The sequence below is a fragment of the Hyaena hyaena genome, unplaced genomic scaffold (genome assembly GCF_003009895.1).
Source record: "Hyaena hyaena isolate Hyena2069 unplaced genomic scaffold, ASM300989v1 scaffold_84, whole genome shotgun sequence".
NCBI classification, from domain to species: domain Eukaryota; kingdom Metazoa; phylum Chordata; class Mammalia; order Carnivora; family Hyaenidae; genus Hyaena; species Hyaena hyaena.
The window spans coordinates 3,743,254-3,763,810 of NW_024080716.1; the positions used below are offsets into that span (position 1 = coordinate 3,743,254).

The 20,557-nt window shown below is 36.5% G+C and overlaps 1 protein-coding gene across 3 annotated transcripts in view; it reads left to right on the plus strand.

Moving 5' to 3' along the window:
* The first annotated feature begins 1,750 nt into the window (after positions 1 to 1,750).
* OSTN (osteocrin) overlaps positions 1,751 to 20,557 on the plus strand; it is a 43,731-nt gene continuing 24,924 nt past the window's right edge. For all 3 annotated transcript variants that reach the window (XR_005528718.1, XM_039234236.1, XM_039234235.1), the window contains exons 1-3: positions 1,751 to 1,826; positions 15,731 to 15,829; positions 18,274 to 18,488. Coding sequence is in view for 2 of the 3 variants with exons in the window: in XM_039234236.1 (XP_039090167.1) it covers positions 15,731 to 15,829; positions 18,274 to 18,488 (314 nt within the window). In the remaining variant the exon portion in view is untranslated. The remainder of the gene's footprint in view (positions 1,827 to 15,730; positions 15,830 to 18,273; positions 18,489 to 20,557) is intronic.

Consider the following 20,557-nt stretch of genomic DNA (forward strand, 5'->3'; position numbering starts at 1 on the left):
AAGTAATTTATATAGGGGTAGATTATGTGCAGAATCCTGTGTAAATGGCTTAAATGTACCATGGTTATGTTACTGGAATAAACTGTTGCTATTTCTACTGCTGCAGTACAGTTAAGTCAAACTTTTGAATTAGGTCAACAAAATCCACAAATAGGGTGGAATCTTTGGGCTGTCTAAGCAGGGACAGATCTGGAATAAATCAGCCACAGATATCACTTGTCAGCATGCGAAGAGAGGCATTTGAAATAAGGGTAGAAGGTACATCAAGAATATTGGCTTTGGTAGAATTATAATGCATCCGTTAAATCTATATTGAGAGTTTTCCATCATGTGGATTCAAGCTAACATAATCGTTTTATGGCAATATATGTTAGTTATGGACACATTAACTGTTTATGGCAGTTTATGTCTAAACAAGAGTCCACAATTAGGCTGTATTTTTATCTTGACTTGTGAACTGTCACTGCCAACTACTCAAATTTCAAGCTTGTTGAGACATATGTTATCCCTGGAAACCCTTCATAAAAGAATAAAGCATTTTACTGTCCCCCCAATTCAGTGTGCTCTAGTCCATTCCCACCTACATCCAAATTAACCATGTTTTAGTTCCTGCACTAGTGAGTAGTAGTTTAAATGACTTTCAAAGCAAAACCAAAAAGTACAAATTTATTTCTATTTGTGCAAAAACATGATCTGACTTGGATTCTTTTTTCTAGATTTTTAAATACTGAGAGAGGATGAAGTTGCGGGAAAAGAACTGGATAAGGAATTAAGAAGATTGGTATTTGAAATCTGGCCCTGTTACTGCTTCCTAGCTGTGTGATTTCATAAAGTCACTTAATTTATCTAGCCTCAGTTTCTCTGTCTGTCAAGTGGGAATTTATCTAGCAGTGAACCGAATGAACTAATAATGACCTAACAGCATGACTTATTACCTCTAGGATTTAATAACTCATTATTATTTGTTTTACAACCTGCGTGTGTAAGGTTGCAAATGTGGCTAGTAGGAAATGGAAGTGAAGAAAACATTCAGACAGAGGCAGGAATGTTTTGGTAAGAAAGAAATTAAAATCCTGGAGGACAGAGAAAGATAAGAATGATTACAATGTCTGCATTTATAGCCCACATGTCACAGTTCAGTATTTATAGGTTTGTTGGTGACAACCTTCCCAGTATAGCAATGTTAATTACGAAGTAGCTGTCAGTTTCACTGACACAGAGCTGTGCACCTGACTGAGCCTGAAACTACTCACCATTTTCACAGATGATCGTTTAATGTAAGGGTCCAAAAAAAAAAAATACCAATAAATCAGTTTGGGTTTCTGATTATAATCTTCCTAAATCTTACTTTGAAATATCCTAGTGACTTTCTTTCTAACAAATCTTAGTGCATTTTATTTGCCAGATATGCTGTGTAATTATCCGAGCTAAACTAAAACCTCAGGAAGAAGTGATGGTCTAAGGCTGAACACAATACTAAATGGATACTTAAGTTTTCCAGAGCCCAAGCTCCTGTTGCTACTTAAATACCAGGATCCAAGCAGTAGATAAAATCAATGTGGAGAAGAGTAGGAAAGGGAAAGAGAAAGACTCAAAGAAAGGGAATAAGAGAGAGAGGGAGAGGGGAGGAGAGATTGAAAAGAGACGGGAAAATGTTCAGTGGAAAATCTAGAAATGATGTAAGAGAAAGCAAAGGCAGGGATTGGAGTAGGGGGTGTATAACTGAGACTATAAAAACTCAGAGAGAAAACTCACCATCAGGGCTGAGTTTGGAAGAAACTGCACAGACAGGATTCTAAAGTTAGAATCTCCTGATTTTTCACAAGGTAAGTTATATGTAAAAGCTATGAGAAAAGTGTAAGGCTTTTTTTTCCTTTTAACTACTTTTTTCATTTCACATACTTTTAAGATGTTTCGATTATATCCTGATCTCGAATGTTTTATGGTAATATTTGTCTCTCTAAAATGAGTAGAAAATCTAAGAAGATATTATTATAAAATTAGGGTGGAGCTAATTGTATCTTCAGACATTTCATATTTATTGATTAATTTTGCTTTTATTTTCTACTTTGAGACAAACAGAAAGACAACTCAAGATAATGATTTTCTATATGTGTTAATATCTTAAATTTGCTTTCATCAAAGATGTTCAATGTGAGAAAAATTTTAAATGTATAAGAATGGTTGACTTTTAAAAACCTAAGTAGAAAAGAAAGATTTTTTCTTATCTTTATTTCTATCAAAATTAGAGCCCAAGAAATAGCCCTAAAGTAATCAAATCCCAAATTCAATATTCCATATTCTTCAAACCTAAAATATCCTGTTTTTCTCTTATTATGAAATTCAAATACACAAGTATGATATTAATACCGGTTTAGAGTAGACTTAAATCGTATCTATTCTTTCGTATTTGAAGTGTTCTTGCAATTAAGTGATCAAGTTGAGAATTAATCTGAAACATATACTTGAGTTATGTTTAAGAAATTATAAATTTTGCTTAAGAGTGAAAAAAATGAACACTCAATAAATTCAGTCTAATTCAGAAGATTCCTCCTTCAAATTACAACTATAGAGTCTATAGTTTAAGGAATGGGATAATTATTTGTTTCTAAGTTACCTTTCTAAAAATTAAATAATCTTAACAATAATTTATGATTATTTTAATGCCCATATAAGCTATCAAGCTGATAGGTCTTCCCAAAAGCATCAAGTACAGTTTGTGTCTTCTCCTTATTTTGATACTAGTCTTCAGCCCTCTTATAGAATTTTTCTAAGGAAACTCTCCCATGCACTGTGGTGTCACTCAATAAGACATTTAAAGTTGACATTTGTTTCACTCCCTTATTTCTCAGAGTTTTGAACTGATTCTTGTATAATGAATCATGGGCAGTAGAGAAGCAGATCTGTTTATAGGTCAGATCTGGGGGCCTCAGGATCATAATTTTAACTGCTTGTTTGAATACTTTCAATGATTTGAACCTTTGTTTAATAAAATGTGATTAATTGAACTTGTCCCAAAGGAATAGAACTCAAAGTAAGGGTTCCCAAAATGCTGCCCCAACTCTGTCTCTGGGTAGTCAGTAACTTCAGGCAAGCCTGAAGCACTGAGTAGGGCTCAATAATATTCTGTTATTATGGAAAGAGACAAAAGAGGTGCAAGTGCCAGGGAGACTGAGTGGGAGAATGACCAAGGGAAGCTCCCACATCAGCCAATTTTTCCTGTATTCAAGAATGAAGACTTGGGGTTAGTCTTTACCTACCGGACACCTTTTGCTCAGTTACTATGGTGCCATCAAAGGAATAGGAGATTTGGGGTCAGGAGACCAGAAGTGTAATCCCGGCCCTGACTTCAGCACCTTTCACACGGCCTACCTGGGGCTTCATTCTTTCCTCAGTAAAACTGGAGTTTGGGACGTTCTAAAGATCAGGAGGTTATAAAAGATCCCAAGTCCCCTCCTAGCCCTGGATACCTCTCCACACAGGCCAACTCCCCTGTGTCTGAGATCTCTCTGATTAGAGGCCTCTCTCTTTTTTCTCCACATTGTTTTCAGGGTACTTTTGTGGAGCAGTGGTTAGCATCACCTGCCAGTAATTGCCTGGCGCCTTGATGGGCTTGAACTAGCTATTGTCCAGCTTTACCCTTATCAATATTCCGTCATGTCAGGCCTCAGCATGAGGCTGCCCCTAGAGAAATGGCTCCTCTGCCATGCCTCACCCTGCTCCCTCCTCTTCTTTGTCCATCTTAAATCTCTCCTTCATCTCCTCTCCTTTGGCCAAGTTCGTTGTCTCTGAGCTGCACTCTCTCAGTCTGTTGAGAGCATTAAATCCAACAGTTTCCATTGAGCATCCCCTCCCTTTCTAAAACTCTGTGTTCCTATGACACATAAGACTGTAACCATGTGAAAAATGCATTTTTAGAATGTCATCCAGGCCACCACTGGCAACTTGCGCACTGACCCACCAAGTCAGGGCTGTGGTTCCCATGGGACCACTTTGGTGGTTGCATTTCCCTGCTAGCTCTGACTTGTCTGTCCACGTCAGGGCTCAAAGAGGCAGCCTCTCTTCCTCTGCCTCTTCTGCAGTCCATTTCTTCTCAGTTGTTTCCATGCCTGTATCAGGTCTAGTTTCAGTAACAAGATCCTTCATTCCCATAATGCTCATGGTGCTTCTGCTTTTTATGACACAGTCTGACTATGCTACCCTGTCAATATCACCAAAAAACCTGTGAAAAATCATGATCATAACAACATAAGAAAAAAAGTTACTAAAGATATCTTATGAGCCGTAAAACAAAAATATGTATCATATAAAATTATACTAAAATTTAATTTAAAATTCACTTTAATATAATTAGAACTTGAATATGTTTTGAATATAACTTGGATTAATTCCCTTTGTTTTCTTCCCATTATGATATTCTGTTGTATGCTAATATTTTCATGGAAATATTTCACAGAAATATTATTGCTGAAATTAACGATAATGCATAATATGCTATAACATCAAATGTTAGAGTGGTTGCCACGTATAACTCACTTCAGTAAAATCCCTTCCCTCGGTCAATATTACCTTATTATAATTTATCTTCTACCACTTTGCCATAATTCTAGATTTCAAGTAACTTTGTTCCTTAAAATGAAAAAGAATGAAAAAAATATTTTTCATAACAGAAAAAAGTAGTAGGACATATTTTGTGAAGTTGCCAGATTTAGAAGCAATACAGGAAGGATGACAGCTATATATAATTATCTTGCGGTAGTCACTTTTATTACTTGTAAGCCTTATAATAACCCTACAAAGTAAATCTTTTTTTTTTAATTTTTTTAATGTTTTATTTATTTCTGAGAAAGAGAGAGAGCGCATGAGCAGAGGAGGGTCAGATAGAGAGAGACAGAATCCGAAACAGGCTCCAGGCACTGAGCTAGCCATCAGCACAGAGCCCGACGCAAGGGTCAAACCCAGGAACCCTGAGATCATGATCTGAGCCGAAGTCGGATGCTCAACCGAATGAGCCACCCAGGCGCCCCCCCTAAGAAGTAAATCTTTGCCCCATATTCCTGATGAAAATATTGAAACAGAGAGGCTAAGTAGCATGCCCCACTCAGGAGTCACATCCACATCAGTGTAACTTAAGGGCCTACCTCTTTCTACTGGTCAACGTCATTGTATTAGAAAGTATACACACGGTCCCAGGCATTAGGGTACCAGGATTCTAAAGTAACTCTGCTTGTCTCAGTACATCTATTTAAGAAAGAAAAATTATAATATTTTTCCTGTAGCTCTAACTACTGTGGTAATGAAGGGAAGTAAATTAATTTCAAAATAATAAAGTACTACGCAAATGTTTAAAAAGTGATTATTGACAACAACTGCACTGGAAAGCAATGGAAGCATTCCAGGAAGAGTCTGGTGTTGCAGAAGGAAACCCCTGGCAGAGCAAGTGGTTGAGGGGGTCTCCATCTTGGTCAGGCTGTGGGCACTGGAGGTCGGGGAGGGTGTTTTACTCACTTTTGTATCTCCAGGACTTGCCATGTAGTATTTACCTAATAAATCCTATTGCATATTATGAAATTTATATTTGGGGCCCTTCGTGTCCATTTTCGACAGTATTGTTTCATTGATTATATTGGCTCGCTGAATGTAATTAAAATGGAAGTTAATATCTTTATTAAATATTATATGTAAGTACAAAATGGGGTAAAGGTAAAAGAGGTGATAACTGTCTACAATATCCTGGGGCTTATATGTGTCATCTATTCCTGCATTTATCCAACTTTATCCTTTGAAAGCCTCTTTATGCCAGGTAAAAATTCTCCATGTATCAAATGAACAAGCAGCATATTTGAGTGTATCCATAGTTTTAAAGATTCTTGTTCTTCTCATTATAAAGCGTTAGAATTAAAGAACAAATCCCCTTAGCAGAATTGTCTACAGTCATACCCTAAAGTTTTTCTCTATTTTCAGGTGACATCATTTTATATCAAGAAACTTGCATTAATTCAGGGATCCAAGCACAAACTATGGTTTGATAAGAAGTCTTAAACTCTGCTGGGATAATTCTTAGAGAATATTGATTAATGTTGCTTTCATTAGAATGAGAATCTGAGATGTGAAACCCTACTGGACTTACTGGGACTCTGGCATGAAGTTCATCATATATTACTGTGGTTGTACAACGTTGCCAAATCTCTATCTACCCTTCTCTAAGCTTCAGTTTCCTGTCAGCAAAGCCAGGATGTTAATATCTGCTCTGCATTCTTATCTACCTACCACATAAGGCTGCTTCATTCATTTATTCATTCAGCACGCCATGTTGACTATAAGTACTTTGTTACTCATATATGCCTGGGCTTTTAAACAATGAAGTCTTCCTTTAAAGTGTCATTGCAGGTTTCATAAATTTGGCAACAGATGAGTAGTATGATTGGAAATTCCAAATAAGCAAAAATTCCAAAAACTTTAACAACAAAGTTTGAGATTTTTCTAAAGTGGTAGTGTCTGAGAAAGAATGAAAATGATGCCACATAGAATAAAATCAATTAACATATGTATAGTAGGAAATTATCTTTTTTCCTGATTCATAGCATTCAGGAAAAGTCCCTTTAAAATTCAGGTGTCTGCCACATTAAGAACACCTCATCGTAAGCATTTTACTTTATAAGCATATTTTTTTGGGAAATGGAAAAATGTTTTATACTTTTACAAATAGGTTACACTTGAAATAGCATGAAACTGAGACTTTGAAAATGTAAGATGTTTTTCTGGCTCTTCTTCTAACTGGCTCTGTGATTTTGGAAAACGTACTACTACCAACTGGAGAGCAATGAGAAATAAGAAAGAAGATGTTTCTGATATTATAATTTAAAAAAATGGGAAGTGTTAAAGCACTGTCTCAATTTACACCTTTCTTGCAGGATAATACCCAAAATATGGAGCAAAATACTCATCATACAATTTACCAAAAAGAACAAATTTCACAAAGAGAATCTCACGTAAATGTCTAAACAGCATGAGTCTGTTTCTCAGATGTATTTTTGTGAGGATGATATAGATGATATGTGTATTAACTGACAGAAGCTATGACTTCAATTCAATTGCTTTGGGAGTGAAAATCCTCAGTGATTTTAAGTCTCTTATTTATGAGGATCTGAAAGCAATTCCCTACTTCTAACCTTCTAAGTGCCCAGCCACACTCAATAGTCTTGACTGTGGGGCCAAATTCACCAGGGGCAGTGGAATTGAAGCTCCAGTAAGTAAGAGACGTGAAACTCCCCTGGTCCGAATCTCTGCCTTGCAATAGGCAAGTGTCTCAAGCATGTGATTATTTCACCCTTGAAAGAAAACTACTAGCAACCTTCTTTAACACTCTGTTCAAATATTGTCACTCATTGAAATATCAAAATTATGTATATGATGTCCAACTGAAATATATCCTCCTGACTGTTTAAAATAAGTGTTGCAAGGGTGCCTGGGTGGTTCAGTCAGTTAAGCATCCGACTTCAGCTCAGATCATGATCTCTCAGCTCATGAGTTGGAGACTCGCATCAGGCTCTGTGCTGAAGCTCAGAGCCTGGAGCCTGCTTTGGATTCTGTGTCTCCCTCTCTCTTCCCCTCCCTCACTTGTGCTCTGTCTCTCAAAAATCAATAAAGACTTTTAAAAAAGTTTTACAAAATAAAGTAAAATAAATGTTGCAGATTGCCTTTATGAATGGCCCCAAATTTTCAGTTCCCTATCTGGTTGTTGACTATGGACTTTATGTTCCCTGGAAGGATTTGTCTTCAAAGATCTGCCTTTAGCAAAAATTAGAATCCCTTTGAATCTGTGTAGTTAATCTTTTCACATTATTTTGTAGTTTACAAAACGTTTTCATGTGCAGTTTAGAGTTCCCATTGAAAAGTTTTAACCTATCATAAAATAAGAATAAAAAGGCTTTGGTGTTTTTTTCATAAATAATTATATATCTTTATACATTTTTAGTAAATAACATTAAATATAAGATTAAATACACTTATTGCTCTTATTAGGCAGCCCTAAACCAAATCCATAATTATTTATGCTATTTTTAAATTAATTTTAAAAAATTTTTGTTGACTAAAATTAAAATTCTGTGAATTCATAAAGTGAATTTTATTAGACAATTTTGACAATTTAAACACCTTATTCAAAGGTCACCAGAGCAAGAAATAGCACAGCAAGGATACTTCTCCCTATTCTTGAAATCTAATTCTGGGTTTTTTCTTCACCATTACAGAAATATTTTTCTGATATTGTTGAAATACTTATGTACTGACTGAAAGAGTTATATTTTTTTAACTATTGAGCATACTGACTTAAGCATGATGAAAAAAAGTAAAAAAAAAAACAAGCAAACACTTAAAAATACATAGATGTACCATATTTCACCCATTCTGAAGCACTTTTACATGTCTGAAATTAGAGTGAGTCTCACACTTGATAGGATGTCATAATTTAATTGGTAGCAATTTTCTTTCAAACTACATGTATAAAATGGGATCTCTTACTATAAATGACATCTTTTTTTTAATGTTTATTTTTGAGAGAGTGAGACAGAGAATGAGCAGGGGAGGAGGAGAGAGAGAGGGAAACATAGAATCTGAAGCAGGCTTCAAGCTCTGTGCTGTCAGCACAGAGCCCTATGTGGAGCTCAAACTCACAAACCGTGCGATCATGACCTGGGCCGAAGTCGGACGCTCAACCAACTGTGCCATCCAGGTGCCCCTATAAATGACATCTTAAAATGAAAGATTGGGAGGCTCTCTCTTTTCATCTAGAAATACTTTAAATTCAATAGATGCATGTTTATGTCAAAACCTAGATGCAATCTAGTGTGTCAACTGGCTGACTTGAGGGATAGCAGAAAGGTTTTCTACCTAAACATGCACCACATATTATCATTACCTACAATGTCTGTACTTCTACCAGAAAAGAGCCAGATTCACCAACAGACTTTCAAAAAGCTGGAAGCAACACTTGAGTCCGTTTAAACCAAATTCATTTCACTCGGCCTAGAAAGGAAAGGGTTTGTGCAAGCTATATGGTCAAGCCAAGGCAAGGCCTGAGTCTCACAAGTCTCTTCATTACAGTGAGCCACACAGACGTTGTGTTAAGCATTGTCCCTGTTAGGCCCTCTTTTGAAATAAAAAAAAAGATAGTTACTCTGCTCTCTATTATTCCTGAAGCTTTTCTTTATCAAAAGGGCTCAGTAGTTTAAGCATCCGACTGACTCTTGATCTCAATGCAGGTCTTGATCTCAGGCTCCTGAGTTCAAGACCTGTTGTTGGGCTCTGTGCTGGGCATGGAGCCTACTTAAAAAACAAACAAACAAAAAAAGGACCTGGGTAACTATAACTTGCAAAGCAGGGCAGGGTATAGGGTACACTGATCTTACTCTGTTTAACAGATTCACTTAGGGTCAAGCTGACTCACTAATTACCTAGAGAACCGCCACCATTTTCCAAGAAGATTGTGGGCAATGCTGTGGGCAGGCACACATGGCCATTTCATAGTGTCAGAACTAGGGACCCTTTTCAACATGCCCTATTAAATCTCACTTAAATGTCTACTTTATGCCAAAGTGGGAAGACAGGGTAAAAGAGATATAAAAGTTTAATATTAGTTTGTAAGTCTTTTATCCCTTATCTCTAAGCCCTTTATTTTTAATGTTTGTTGAAAACAGGGATGGAGTAAAGTCTGCTTTCGGTATTTCCAATCAAGTAAAATAAAAATTTCCAGGGGCACCTGGGTGGCTCCGTCGGCTAAGTGGCCTACTCTGGCTCAGGTCATGATCTCACAGTTTGTGGGTTCGAGCCCTGTGTCAGGATCTGTGCTGACAGCTCAGAGCCTAGAGCCTGTTTCGGATTCTGTGTGTATCTCTCTCTCTCTCTGATCCTCCGCTGCTTGCTCTCTGTCTCTCTCTCTCTCTCTCAAAAATAAATAAACATTTAAAAAAATTTCCAAAATTATCAAGGTTCCTCCCCCCCAACTCAGTACTCAAGACTTTCTAATAGATCTACTATCCATAAATCAGACATTTTTTTTAAATTTTTTTTTAATGTTTTTATTTATTTCTAGGAGAGAGAGAGAGAGCGTGAGCAGGGGAGGGTCAGAGAGAGAGGGAGTCACAGACTGAAACAGGCTCCAGGCTCTGAGCTGGCAGTCAGCACAGAGCCCGACGCGGGGCTCGAACCCATGAACCGCTGGATCACGACCTAAGCGAAAGTCGGACACTTAACTGACTAAGCCACGGAGGCGCCCCTCCATAAATCAGACATTAATAGTGAAGTCTCAGGTTGAAGAGAAAGGTTCTTAATCACCTGAGTAGTCGGGTTGTTGGTTTTTGTTTTTGTTCTTTTCAACACCAGCCCTCAAGGCAGATAGTTTACAAGTTTAACCACAAAGTGCATTCCATCAGATATTGGCTCACATTGTTTCTTTTTTCAACTTAACCCTTTCACTCTAACACCTCCCCTCACTCCCCTTTGGTTTCATTTTTAGATCTATGGCTCTCAATCCTTCTTTCTTTGCCCCTGCCCACTTGAGAGATTCTTTTCATCATAAAAATGTTTCATTATAGCACCAGTTCTCAGCACAAACATCTTTCTTCATTTTAGCAAGATTCTCATTTAATTCTAGCTTAAATAGAATTAAATAATTTCTTTGCTACTGCATTTTCAGAGCTTTTAATACGTCTTGTAGGGAATGTTCTTGTAGGGAATATACAATCTGTGTTGTTTCTCAAACTTAATTATGACAGAACTTCACACCTCCCCCCTTTCTCCTTCTACTGCCGCTCCAGATACTGTTAGGAGGATCCTTTTGGGACATAAGAAATTCTCAAGTATGGAAAAGTCTTTGAAACAAAGGTGAAGATGTTACACAATGTAAATGTTTGTTTATTCAGCAATACTATTTAAAATATGGGAATGATGAGTGCCTGGGTGCCAGTCAGTCAGTTAAGCATCGGACTTGACTTCAGCTCAGATAATGATCTCATTGGTAGTGAGATTGACCAGCAACAGATTCTTCCCTAAGCGTGAAGTCTACTTAAAATTCTCACCCTACTGGGCATCTGGGTGGCTCTGTCAGTTAAGTGTCGTTCTCTTGATTTCAGCTCAGGTCATGAGCTCACAGTTTGTGGGATCAAGCCCCTCATCGAGCTCTGCGCTGACAGCATGGAGTCTGCTAGGGATTCTCTCTCCCTCTCTCTGTCCCTTCCCCAGTCTTTCTCTCTCTCTCTGTCCTCCCCACTCCATCTCTCTCAAAATAAATCAACTTTAAAACATTCATCTTAAAGATTCTCTCTCAAAAATAAAATTAAAATGTGAAAATGCACGAACATAGCAGATCAATTGACTACAAATGAATGGAAGTATGCACCTAATTTTATAAGGTAGATCCCATGCTCACTGTGTCTTTTGAAGCTCCTCACTAGCTAGAGGAATATTATTCAAAAATTACTCAATAAAAATCACTGAAAAATTTGCAAACATCTCTACTCTGATGTATTCATACAGTGAACATCCTTGAGTGCTCTGTCCGTGATTTGGAGTGTATATGGGGCCAACTAGATGTTTAAATCATGGGCTATATTTATCCACTATCAACAAAACAGGGAAATGGAACTGAACCTACTCTTTTCCTTCCCTCCCTATAATTTCCTCTGTTTCTAATTTTGTGGCAATCAAGTTTCAACTAGTTAATCAAATGTCTTTTGTGTGGCAGGTGCCAGGGTGTTTATTTTCATTAGTGTACCAACTGCCATATTTAGGAACTTGGCCTTTTGGTTAACTGGCTACAAGCATGGCTTTAAACCATTAAATGTGTGTATTTAAACTCAGCACTTATTTTTCCATCTCTCTATCCAAAAAATCAGGATGTGGTTATCTGTAAGATGATACAGTATGACTTTTTTACTCTATACACCCAAGCACAAAAATATATGCCTCAGACATAGTCATCAATATTATAAATGTCCATCATCCTGTGCCATTTATAATACTGCAGAGATGAAGAGAAACCTGGTTAGTAAAACACAGATAAAAATAGTTAAAGGAAGTCCACATGGAAAGGCTTATAAAATTGGGCAATTTCACACTTTGTAACCTGTTTTTAACATGATAAAAAATGAGGAAGTGAAAAATCACAATTGCAGTTTATCTTTGATTGAAGAAACCTAGTTTTAAAAAATAAAGATATGCCAGAAATATGAGATCATCTTTAAAATACAGTTAAGGTTTTCATATGTCTTCCTCTATGTTGAAGAAAGTTAAAGAGACATCAGCATAATCAGAAGTAAAAAACAAAAATATGATTCAGTGGCAGATTTTCTAAACAATAGGTGATGCATTTTTTGATGGTATTTTTAACAGATAACTATTACATTCTTTATTGTGATTTTTCTACTGTCTCAATTTAGAGACAGAATCATGATTTATTGTTTTTTGATACTTACAAGAATACTCCACTGAGATATCCATTTGTCAGAAAGAGAACACAGAATTTACTGGTCTCTTCCGGAAAGGTTGGATATAGAGAAGTAACTAGAGAGTAACATTACAAGAGTTAAAAATATTTATTGGTAACCTACCAAAGAACTAGTTTAGACTACATAACATGAAAATTAAAATCATATTTGATAAAAGTTATCAACAACTCTAAAATACTTTATGCCCACATTAAATGTTAATGGATATAGTTAATACACATGCCACTCTGTCTATATAAAACATTTATTTGTCTGTATTCTAGCAGATAATCTTTACTGCTAAAATCCGCACCGAGGTTTCACAATAGCAGTACTATAAGGAAGTGTCATTAAAAAGTCTTCAGTCACACCAAAGCGAATGTAGTTACTAAAGAAATACTTAGTATTAGCTCATAAGTGTTCTTTCTTACAAATTATAAATACTATATGGGATAAAGAAGTTATACACAAATCAGTTAAATTCTCTCAAAGCTCTTTTGCAGTGAGAATTACTCCTTCACTAATATGAAAAATAACGTGCAAGTAGGTGAAATGATGCATATCCAAGGTCACTAATGCTGAAGCCACAAGGAGACTCAAATCCAGTTCTTCAGATCCATCTAAGCATCCTTTCCCTTTTGCTCCCAACAGCTTTCCAAATGATGGTTTTAGGGAGATAAAAGCTCTCTGACACTTCTCATTCAGGGATGGATAGGATGGGGGGGATCCTTCCCAAAGCCACATATTAAGTGGTGAAGTCATACCCATTCCATTGTAACCCACAACCTGTGATCTTCCCTAAATCGGATAAGGCTTTTCCCTTTACCAACGGACAAACTGGCAGCTAGCAGACCTGATATAGATCATAGATTAGCTTTTATTGTCTGTATACTGTTTTTTTAATATAAAAAAATCATAAATATATAAATGACACATCTTTGTGCTTACTATACAGAATTAACAAACGTGCTTTTTAGACACATTTGATTTAAATATGTGTGGATTAAAACTTAGTCCCTATGGGGCGCCTGGGTGGCTTAGTCGGTTGAGCGTCCGACTTTCGCTTAGGTCATGATCTCGCGGTTCGTGGGTTCGAGCGCCGCGTCGCGCTCTGTGCTGACTGCCAGCTCAGAGCCTGGAGCCTGTTTCAGTCTGTGACTCCCTCTCTCTCTGACCCTCCCCTGCTCACGCTATCTTTCTCTCTCCTAGAAATAAATAAAAATCTTAAAAAAAAAAAAAAAAACTTAGTCACTATGTTTCCTCCATAATCCTATTTATTTTTCTCCTTCCACAGAGGTAATCATAGTCATGAATCAAGTTTCATTCATTGATACTTTAACTATATATATAGATTTCAAAATATATAAAATTGCTTTGTGTATCCCAAATTTAGGTAAATGGTAGCGCACCATATATATTCTACAACTTCCTGTTCTGCCCCCACAAAGTGACTTCTTTGAAATCCTTGCATACATACACGTAACATTTAAGTCATTTGTTTCAACAGTAGACACACATGTATTTAAGTCATTTGTTTTAAGTCCATAGTATGAATATACCTCAACTGTTAAACCCATTCCCTCTTGAGTAGAGTCCTTGGATTGGTTCTGATTTTCTACCACTATAAACATTGAGGCTATGAACTTTCAGGTACAGGTCTCCATATAAACATGTAAGAGGTCCCTGGGAATATATACTAAGAAGTGAAATAAATGTGTTATAGGTGGTACATGATCATTTTTAACTTCTCTAGATACAGTTCAATTTTCTCCAAATGATTGTATTCATTTTCAGTCTCACTAGCATCACTTACATTTCTCTGTTTTCAAGCACCATTCTAACATGTGCAATGTTCACTTTGAATTTTTGTCAATCTGACGTATGTCTAAGGGTATATTTCCCTCTCTCTCTCTCTCTCTCTCTCTTTTTTTTTTTTGCATTAAAGAAGTTGCATGTATTTTTGGATGGGGTACTTTGGGATGTTTATTTTCCATCAGGCTATTTCATTTTCTGCAAAATATCCATTCATAACTTTGGCCCCTTTTTACTTAATTGTTAATCAAGTTGTTATTTTTAAAATTTTATTTATCAGTTTTTGAATGGATAAAGAAGATGTGGTATATATAAACAATGAAATATTACTCGGTGATCAAAATAATGGAATCTTGCCATTTGCAACAACGTGAATGGAATAGAGTGTATTATACTAAGTGAAATAAGTTAGTCAGAGAAGGATAAATATATTATTTTACTCATATGTGGAATTTCAGAAACAAAAGCAGATGAACATAGGGGAAGGGAAGCAAAAATAAGATAAAAACAGGGAGGCAAATCATAAGAGACTCTTAAATACAGAGAACAAATTGAGGGTTGCTGGAGGGGTGTTGGGTGCAGGGATGGGCTAAATGGGTGATGGGCATTAAGGAGGGCACTTGTTGGGATGAGCACTGGGTGTGATCTGTAAGTGATGAATCACTAGATTCTACTCCTGAAGCTATTATCACACTATATGTTAACTAACTAGGATTAAACTTTAAAAAGTAAGATTATAAAAAAATATCAGGTTTTAAATTCCAAATGCTGATCTTTATTTTTTATATCATGCTGAAAGTATACTCCATTCTGTACTGTGATTTTGGGGTTTTTTTTTTTGGTTTACTAAATCTTACCATACTGAGATTTTCAATTTTGATAGAATAAAATATGACAAGTTTTTCTATAAGATGTACATCTTTTGAATCTTACTTAAGAAATCCTTACACAGCACAAGGACACAAATACATTCGCCTACTAGATATGTGGTGTTTTTGAAATTGTGAATTTAAATGCTTTCAGACATAGCACATTCTCTCAGGTTCACCACAGAGCCCATTAGACCTTATTTTTTAAAATCTGACCAATTTCATACATTTCCCCTTAGGTATGCAAGGTTGTAATCCTTGGATTAGATAGTCAAAGAATAAAATTACACAAACTAGATTTCCCAAACTTTGATTAGTCTGAATTATGATTATAGCTGTACAACCCCAATCTCGGTCAAAGAAATGATGCCTTGATAGAATTCATTCCAGGAGACTGACAGCTTTTATTAAGCATAATTTAAATTTTGCAGAGATGCACTCTAGCACAGATAAGCTGAATAATTTGGTTTATCACCTGCATTTAACAAGCTTTACAGGAGCTTTTGTTTTCTATCTTTATATGCCAAACTAATAAATATTGACCATGATGTATGTGACCCTCAGATGCTGGACGGGAGATTGGCAAATGCACATTTTATTCTGGCTGTGACATTGATGCTGTGGAGTTCAGGAAAAGTATGCTCAGTGGATGTAGCAACAGAGGTAATGGAAACTAGCTTAAGGGACCATATATGTTTTATGATCATAAGCCATTTCTACTAATGTCAGAAGCAGATGCTGCTGACAAATCGATGTCTTAATAACACAAAACTGATGAAAAATATATTGTTTTCTACTGTCTTGACCTCACTGTAGATTCAGAGAAGGTGAGTTATCTGAATGTCAGAAAATAACTGGAATTAATAAAGATTAGTGATTGGGGAAGAAAAAAAGCATAAAAGAAAAGATATTATCTTTTCATCCATAGTTTTAATTAAATCAATTACATCAAGATGAAGTGCTTTTGGGTGAAATTTGAAGGTGTTACTGGTCAAAATTTGAGTAGCTTTGGTCAAACTTTGTATTACTGTACAAATGTTTTCTTGCTACCATGACTAAAGCACAAAGAAAAAGAAATGTGAGGACATCTCCACACAGAGAAACATTAATTTGGTTATTTGATCTTATTAGAAAATAGTCCTTGTACTTCTTAAATGTTTTTGCCCTTTGAAAGTTTATTTCCTGCTCTTTAGAATTTCTTTCTCAGAAGAGCATCTTTCCCTTTCCCAGTTTCTATGTTGTCAGGCTTATGTGGGGTAGTGATAGATGTTGAGATTTTAAGAGGAGTTTAGGACACATTGTGGAGTTTGCAATGCAAATAACAAGAGCTATGAGAGATTTCTTATTTTATTTCTGCAAGATGAGAGGGTGTTTGGAATAATTAGCTTCATGGCAGTATTCAGGATCAAATAGAAATGGGAGAGATAGAAAACAGAGAAGCAGGTTATAAGGTGACTAAGAATGTACACTAAGCAGTGAAGAGGAGCTGATATAAATTACTACTTATGGGAGTCAGATAGAGCAAAAGAGGGTCACCCAGGTGGTTCAATCTGTTAAAGGTCCAGCTCTTGATTTAGGCTCACGTCATGACCTCACTGTCATGAGATCAAGACCCATGTCAGGCTCTGCACTGGGCATGGAGCATGCTTAAGATTCTCCCTCTCTGAGATGTAGGAGGGAAGGAAGGAAAGGGAAGGGAAGGGAAGGGAAGGGGAGGGGAGGGAAGGGGAGGGGAGGGGAGGGTAGGGGAGAGGAAGCGGGGGAGGGAGGAAGAGGTTTTCGAGGAAGAACTGTCCAGACTTAGTGTAGATTTGGGTTAAGAAAGAGAAGGCTCAGTAGCTTTGAGTGTCAGACTATATGTATAATTTCATAAGAGAGTTGCTGGAGCTTGTGATGAAAAGGCTTGGAAAGATGCTACTCTTTCATTTTATTGGGGAAAATGAAGAACATAAAAATGGAGGAAACAATCTAAGAAGAAAGACAGGAAGTGAAGAAAAAGAGTCTTACCAAGACCAAGGGTCTGGCACAAGGAATGTGATTAACAAGGGGGCAGGGAAGAGGTCCCTGGAGCTGCCTTTTCCCACAGGGGAATATTCTCACTTTCTTAGAAAAGAAGTAATATCCCCCAGACTTCACAATGACTAGAGACCATTAATAGGAACATTTTTTAAAATGCTGTGATTGGGCTTAAGAAAGGAAAAGACAGGCTTCATAAATGACACCCACACTTCTATGACTTGAATGAAGTGTAAAGTGTCAAAATGTGAAACAAACAAATAAGAAATTTTACATGAGACGTCAAAGTCATTGGGATATTTCTGACTCACTGTAGACACTCATTAAGAGTGTGGTAATAAATCACATGGGAAGAGATAGTAAGCTTCCTGAGGACAGAGAGTGGATTTTATTCATTTTTGTGTCCTCCAGGCCTGATGCAGAAGCTGGTACATAGCGGATGCTAAGCATAGCTTGAATCAATAAGGTACGAAGGAAAGGTGAAAAGAAAACAATGCAAGGTTTTTTCAAAATTCACATCATAAACATTCAGATATCTACTGAATACAAACTATGAGCAAAAAGTGGCCTAAGCATTGAAAAGAGCAAATAAAAGACTAGTTTAGACACAGTTATTGCCCTCAGGTTACTCACAAATTAATAAGCAATACAAATACATTGTAATCAATCTAACACAAGGGAAAATGTAATGTGTACAATGATGAAAGAAGTATAGATGGTTCTATGGGAATGATTAGGAAAGATGCAGTTGTTACTGGCAAAGAGCCTAAAAGAATGCTCAGTTAATATACTAAATTTTAGAAGCAGAGCTATAATTTTTCCTTTATTTCCTGTGTGTGTGTGTGTGTGTGTGTGTGTGTGTGTGTGTGTGTGTGTGATGTTGTTATTGTTTTCATTGCTTTTGGACGTACCTCGTCTCTATACATTTTTGTTCCCCAAAGTCTTTCTCTTGGGAGCATAAATCCACACGAAATCAAGCCATATGACATGACAGGCATGTCAGCTAAAGGTAGCAAAAGCCAAATGCAGATGGTTATACATTTTTGAGGCTTCTTTTCTGAACGAGTGGAATCACCTTTCCTGCCCCACAGGCTTTTGATTCTGGAGTCATAGATGTGCAGTCACCACCCACAGTCGGGGAAGAGAAATCAGCCACTAATCTGGTAGCAAAAATCTTGCTTCTTGATGAACTTGTGTCCCTGGAGAATGATGTAATTGAAACAAAGAAGAAAAGGAGCTTCTCTGGTTTTGGGGCTCCTTTGGACAGACTCTCAGCTGGCTCTGCCGATCATAAAGGTAAACAGAGGTAAGTGAACTCTTGAAGTAGGAACATTTTTATTCTTTAATTCTGCCACTCTAACTCCAGAAATAGAGTTCCACACAAGATAATGAAAACCTTAGAGGTAAACATATTTGACAGTGTTTTAGCTAACTTATGAGTTTAATAGCGTGATTTGGAAAATAACTGCTGAGGAAGTAAAATGACTGGACGGTATGCATGAATATTTTTGTCATACTTTCCTGAGGAAGATTCCATTGCATGCAAATGTCAAATAGTTATTATAAGATATTACAGATTTGGGAGGTGAAGGAGGATGTGTGTCTATGGGATAAATGGTCTGGTCATTTGAGTCTTCCATTTGATGGAGGTAACCAGAATACCATTTCTATTTTTACCCTTATACAAAGCTTTCCAGAATGTGTGAATGAATCCACTCTCATATACCAACAGGTAGTGAAGATCTCTCAGGCCTTGGAATAAGAATATGTGTTTAGGGGTCACCTGGGTGGCTCAGTCGGTTAAGTGTCCGACTTTCGCTTAGGTCATGATCTCGCGGTTCGCGGGTTCGAGCCCCGCGTCGGGCTCTGTGCTGACTGCCAGCTCAGAGCCTGGAGCCTATTTCAGTCTGTGACTCCCTCTCTCTCTGACCCTCCCTGCTCACGCTGTCTCTCTCTCTCTCCTAAGAAATAAATATAAAAAAAAAAACATTAAAAAAAAGAATATGTGTGTTTAAGTCAAATTTCTGATCTTTTGTAGCCCTATGACTTTTATAAGAATCTCAGCCTCTGTGATCCTCAGCTTATTTATCTGTAAAATGGGGATGATGACTTAACCTCCATAAAATTCAAATGATTAGTTTGTAATGATATTGGAATTAGAATAATTAAATCACTCTTTAATCACTGAATAACTATCAGTAATTTAAAGCAGTTGTTTCAAAGTTAATTCCTTTTCTACCTCAGTCTTTGTTCCTCATGTTATACATTTCATATTAGAAATGCACAAGCGGACAGTCAATTACCAAGATCAGGAATCTGAGGAATTTACCAGTATTCCTTTTGCTTACTTTTAGCATTCCATTTTTCATAAAATTCTTTAAATCTTAAATTGATTTAAATTATTTAAATCCTATTTGTTTTGTATCTTAAATATCTCCGGAATACCCTTTCCCATAAAGGCTTTCCTAATTCTGGTCTAAATCATTTTTTTAAACTTTTTTTTCCTCCAGTCTTTTTTCATCTCCACTTCTATTACTGTCACTATCTCTTTAGCACCAATGTACCCTCTACCTAGCTACCAGGGGCATCTTTTAACACAAAAGTGTTTTAGTGAAATGATCCCATTGCTTACAAGACAGAAGAAAACTGCTGAGCAAACCCTACAAAGACTGTCATTATCTGGCACTTTTTCATGCACTCAGTTCTGTGTCCTTTGCTCCAGTCTTAGGTGCTTACTTGGAGTTCTAAGATTTGTCATGTTTGCTCATAATTTCATGACTTTGCTATGTTCCATGACTTAGCATGCAGGGTGCAATTTGCTGGACTTCTGAGAGTCTCAGAGCTACGTGAAGAAATAAAATTACCACTTGGGGACTGTAATTTATCCTACTGTGCTTGGAAAATAATCCCTCACCAAGGTTTTGAAACTCAGACTCTATTTTAAATAAACAGATATAAATTAATTCCATTTATGTTCTAAGCATTGTGTTGGGTTCTGAAGGTAAAGAAGACGGAAGTATACAGTCTCTTTCCTTCATAGAAATTATGTACAAATAAGAAATATGAAAATACTTATAATGAATTACAATGCAAAACAAGAGATATGTTTCTAGACCAATGTATGAAGATGGCCATGGAAACTCAAGGAATAAGTGAAATGTTAGAAGAGAAAATATTATACCTCCTAATAAATGTTATGTTTTTGATTCCTGGATCTTGCCACATAGTCTAGTAAATAATTGAAAAATCAATATATAGATGTTATATGTAAATATTAAATATAAATTCATAATAGCATAAACACAAGCCATATATACCAAAAACATATTGCATCAATATCATAAATACATATAATTCATTTTGAGGCTTCATCCA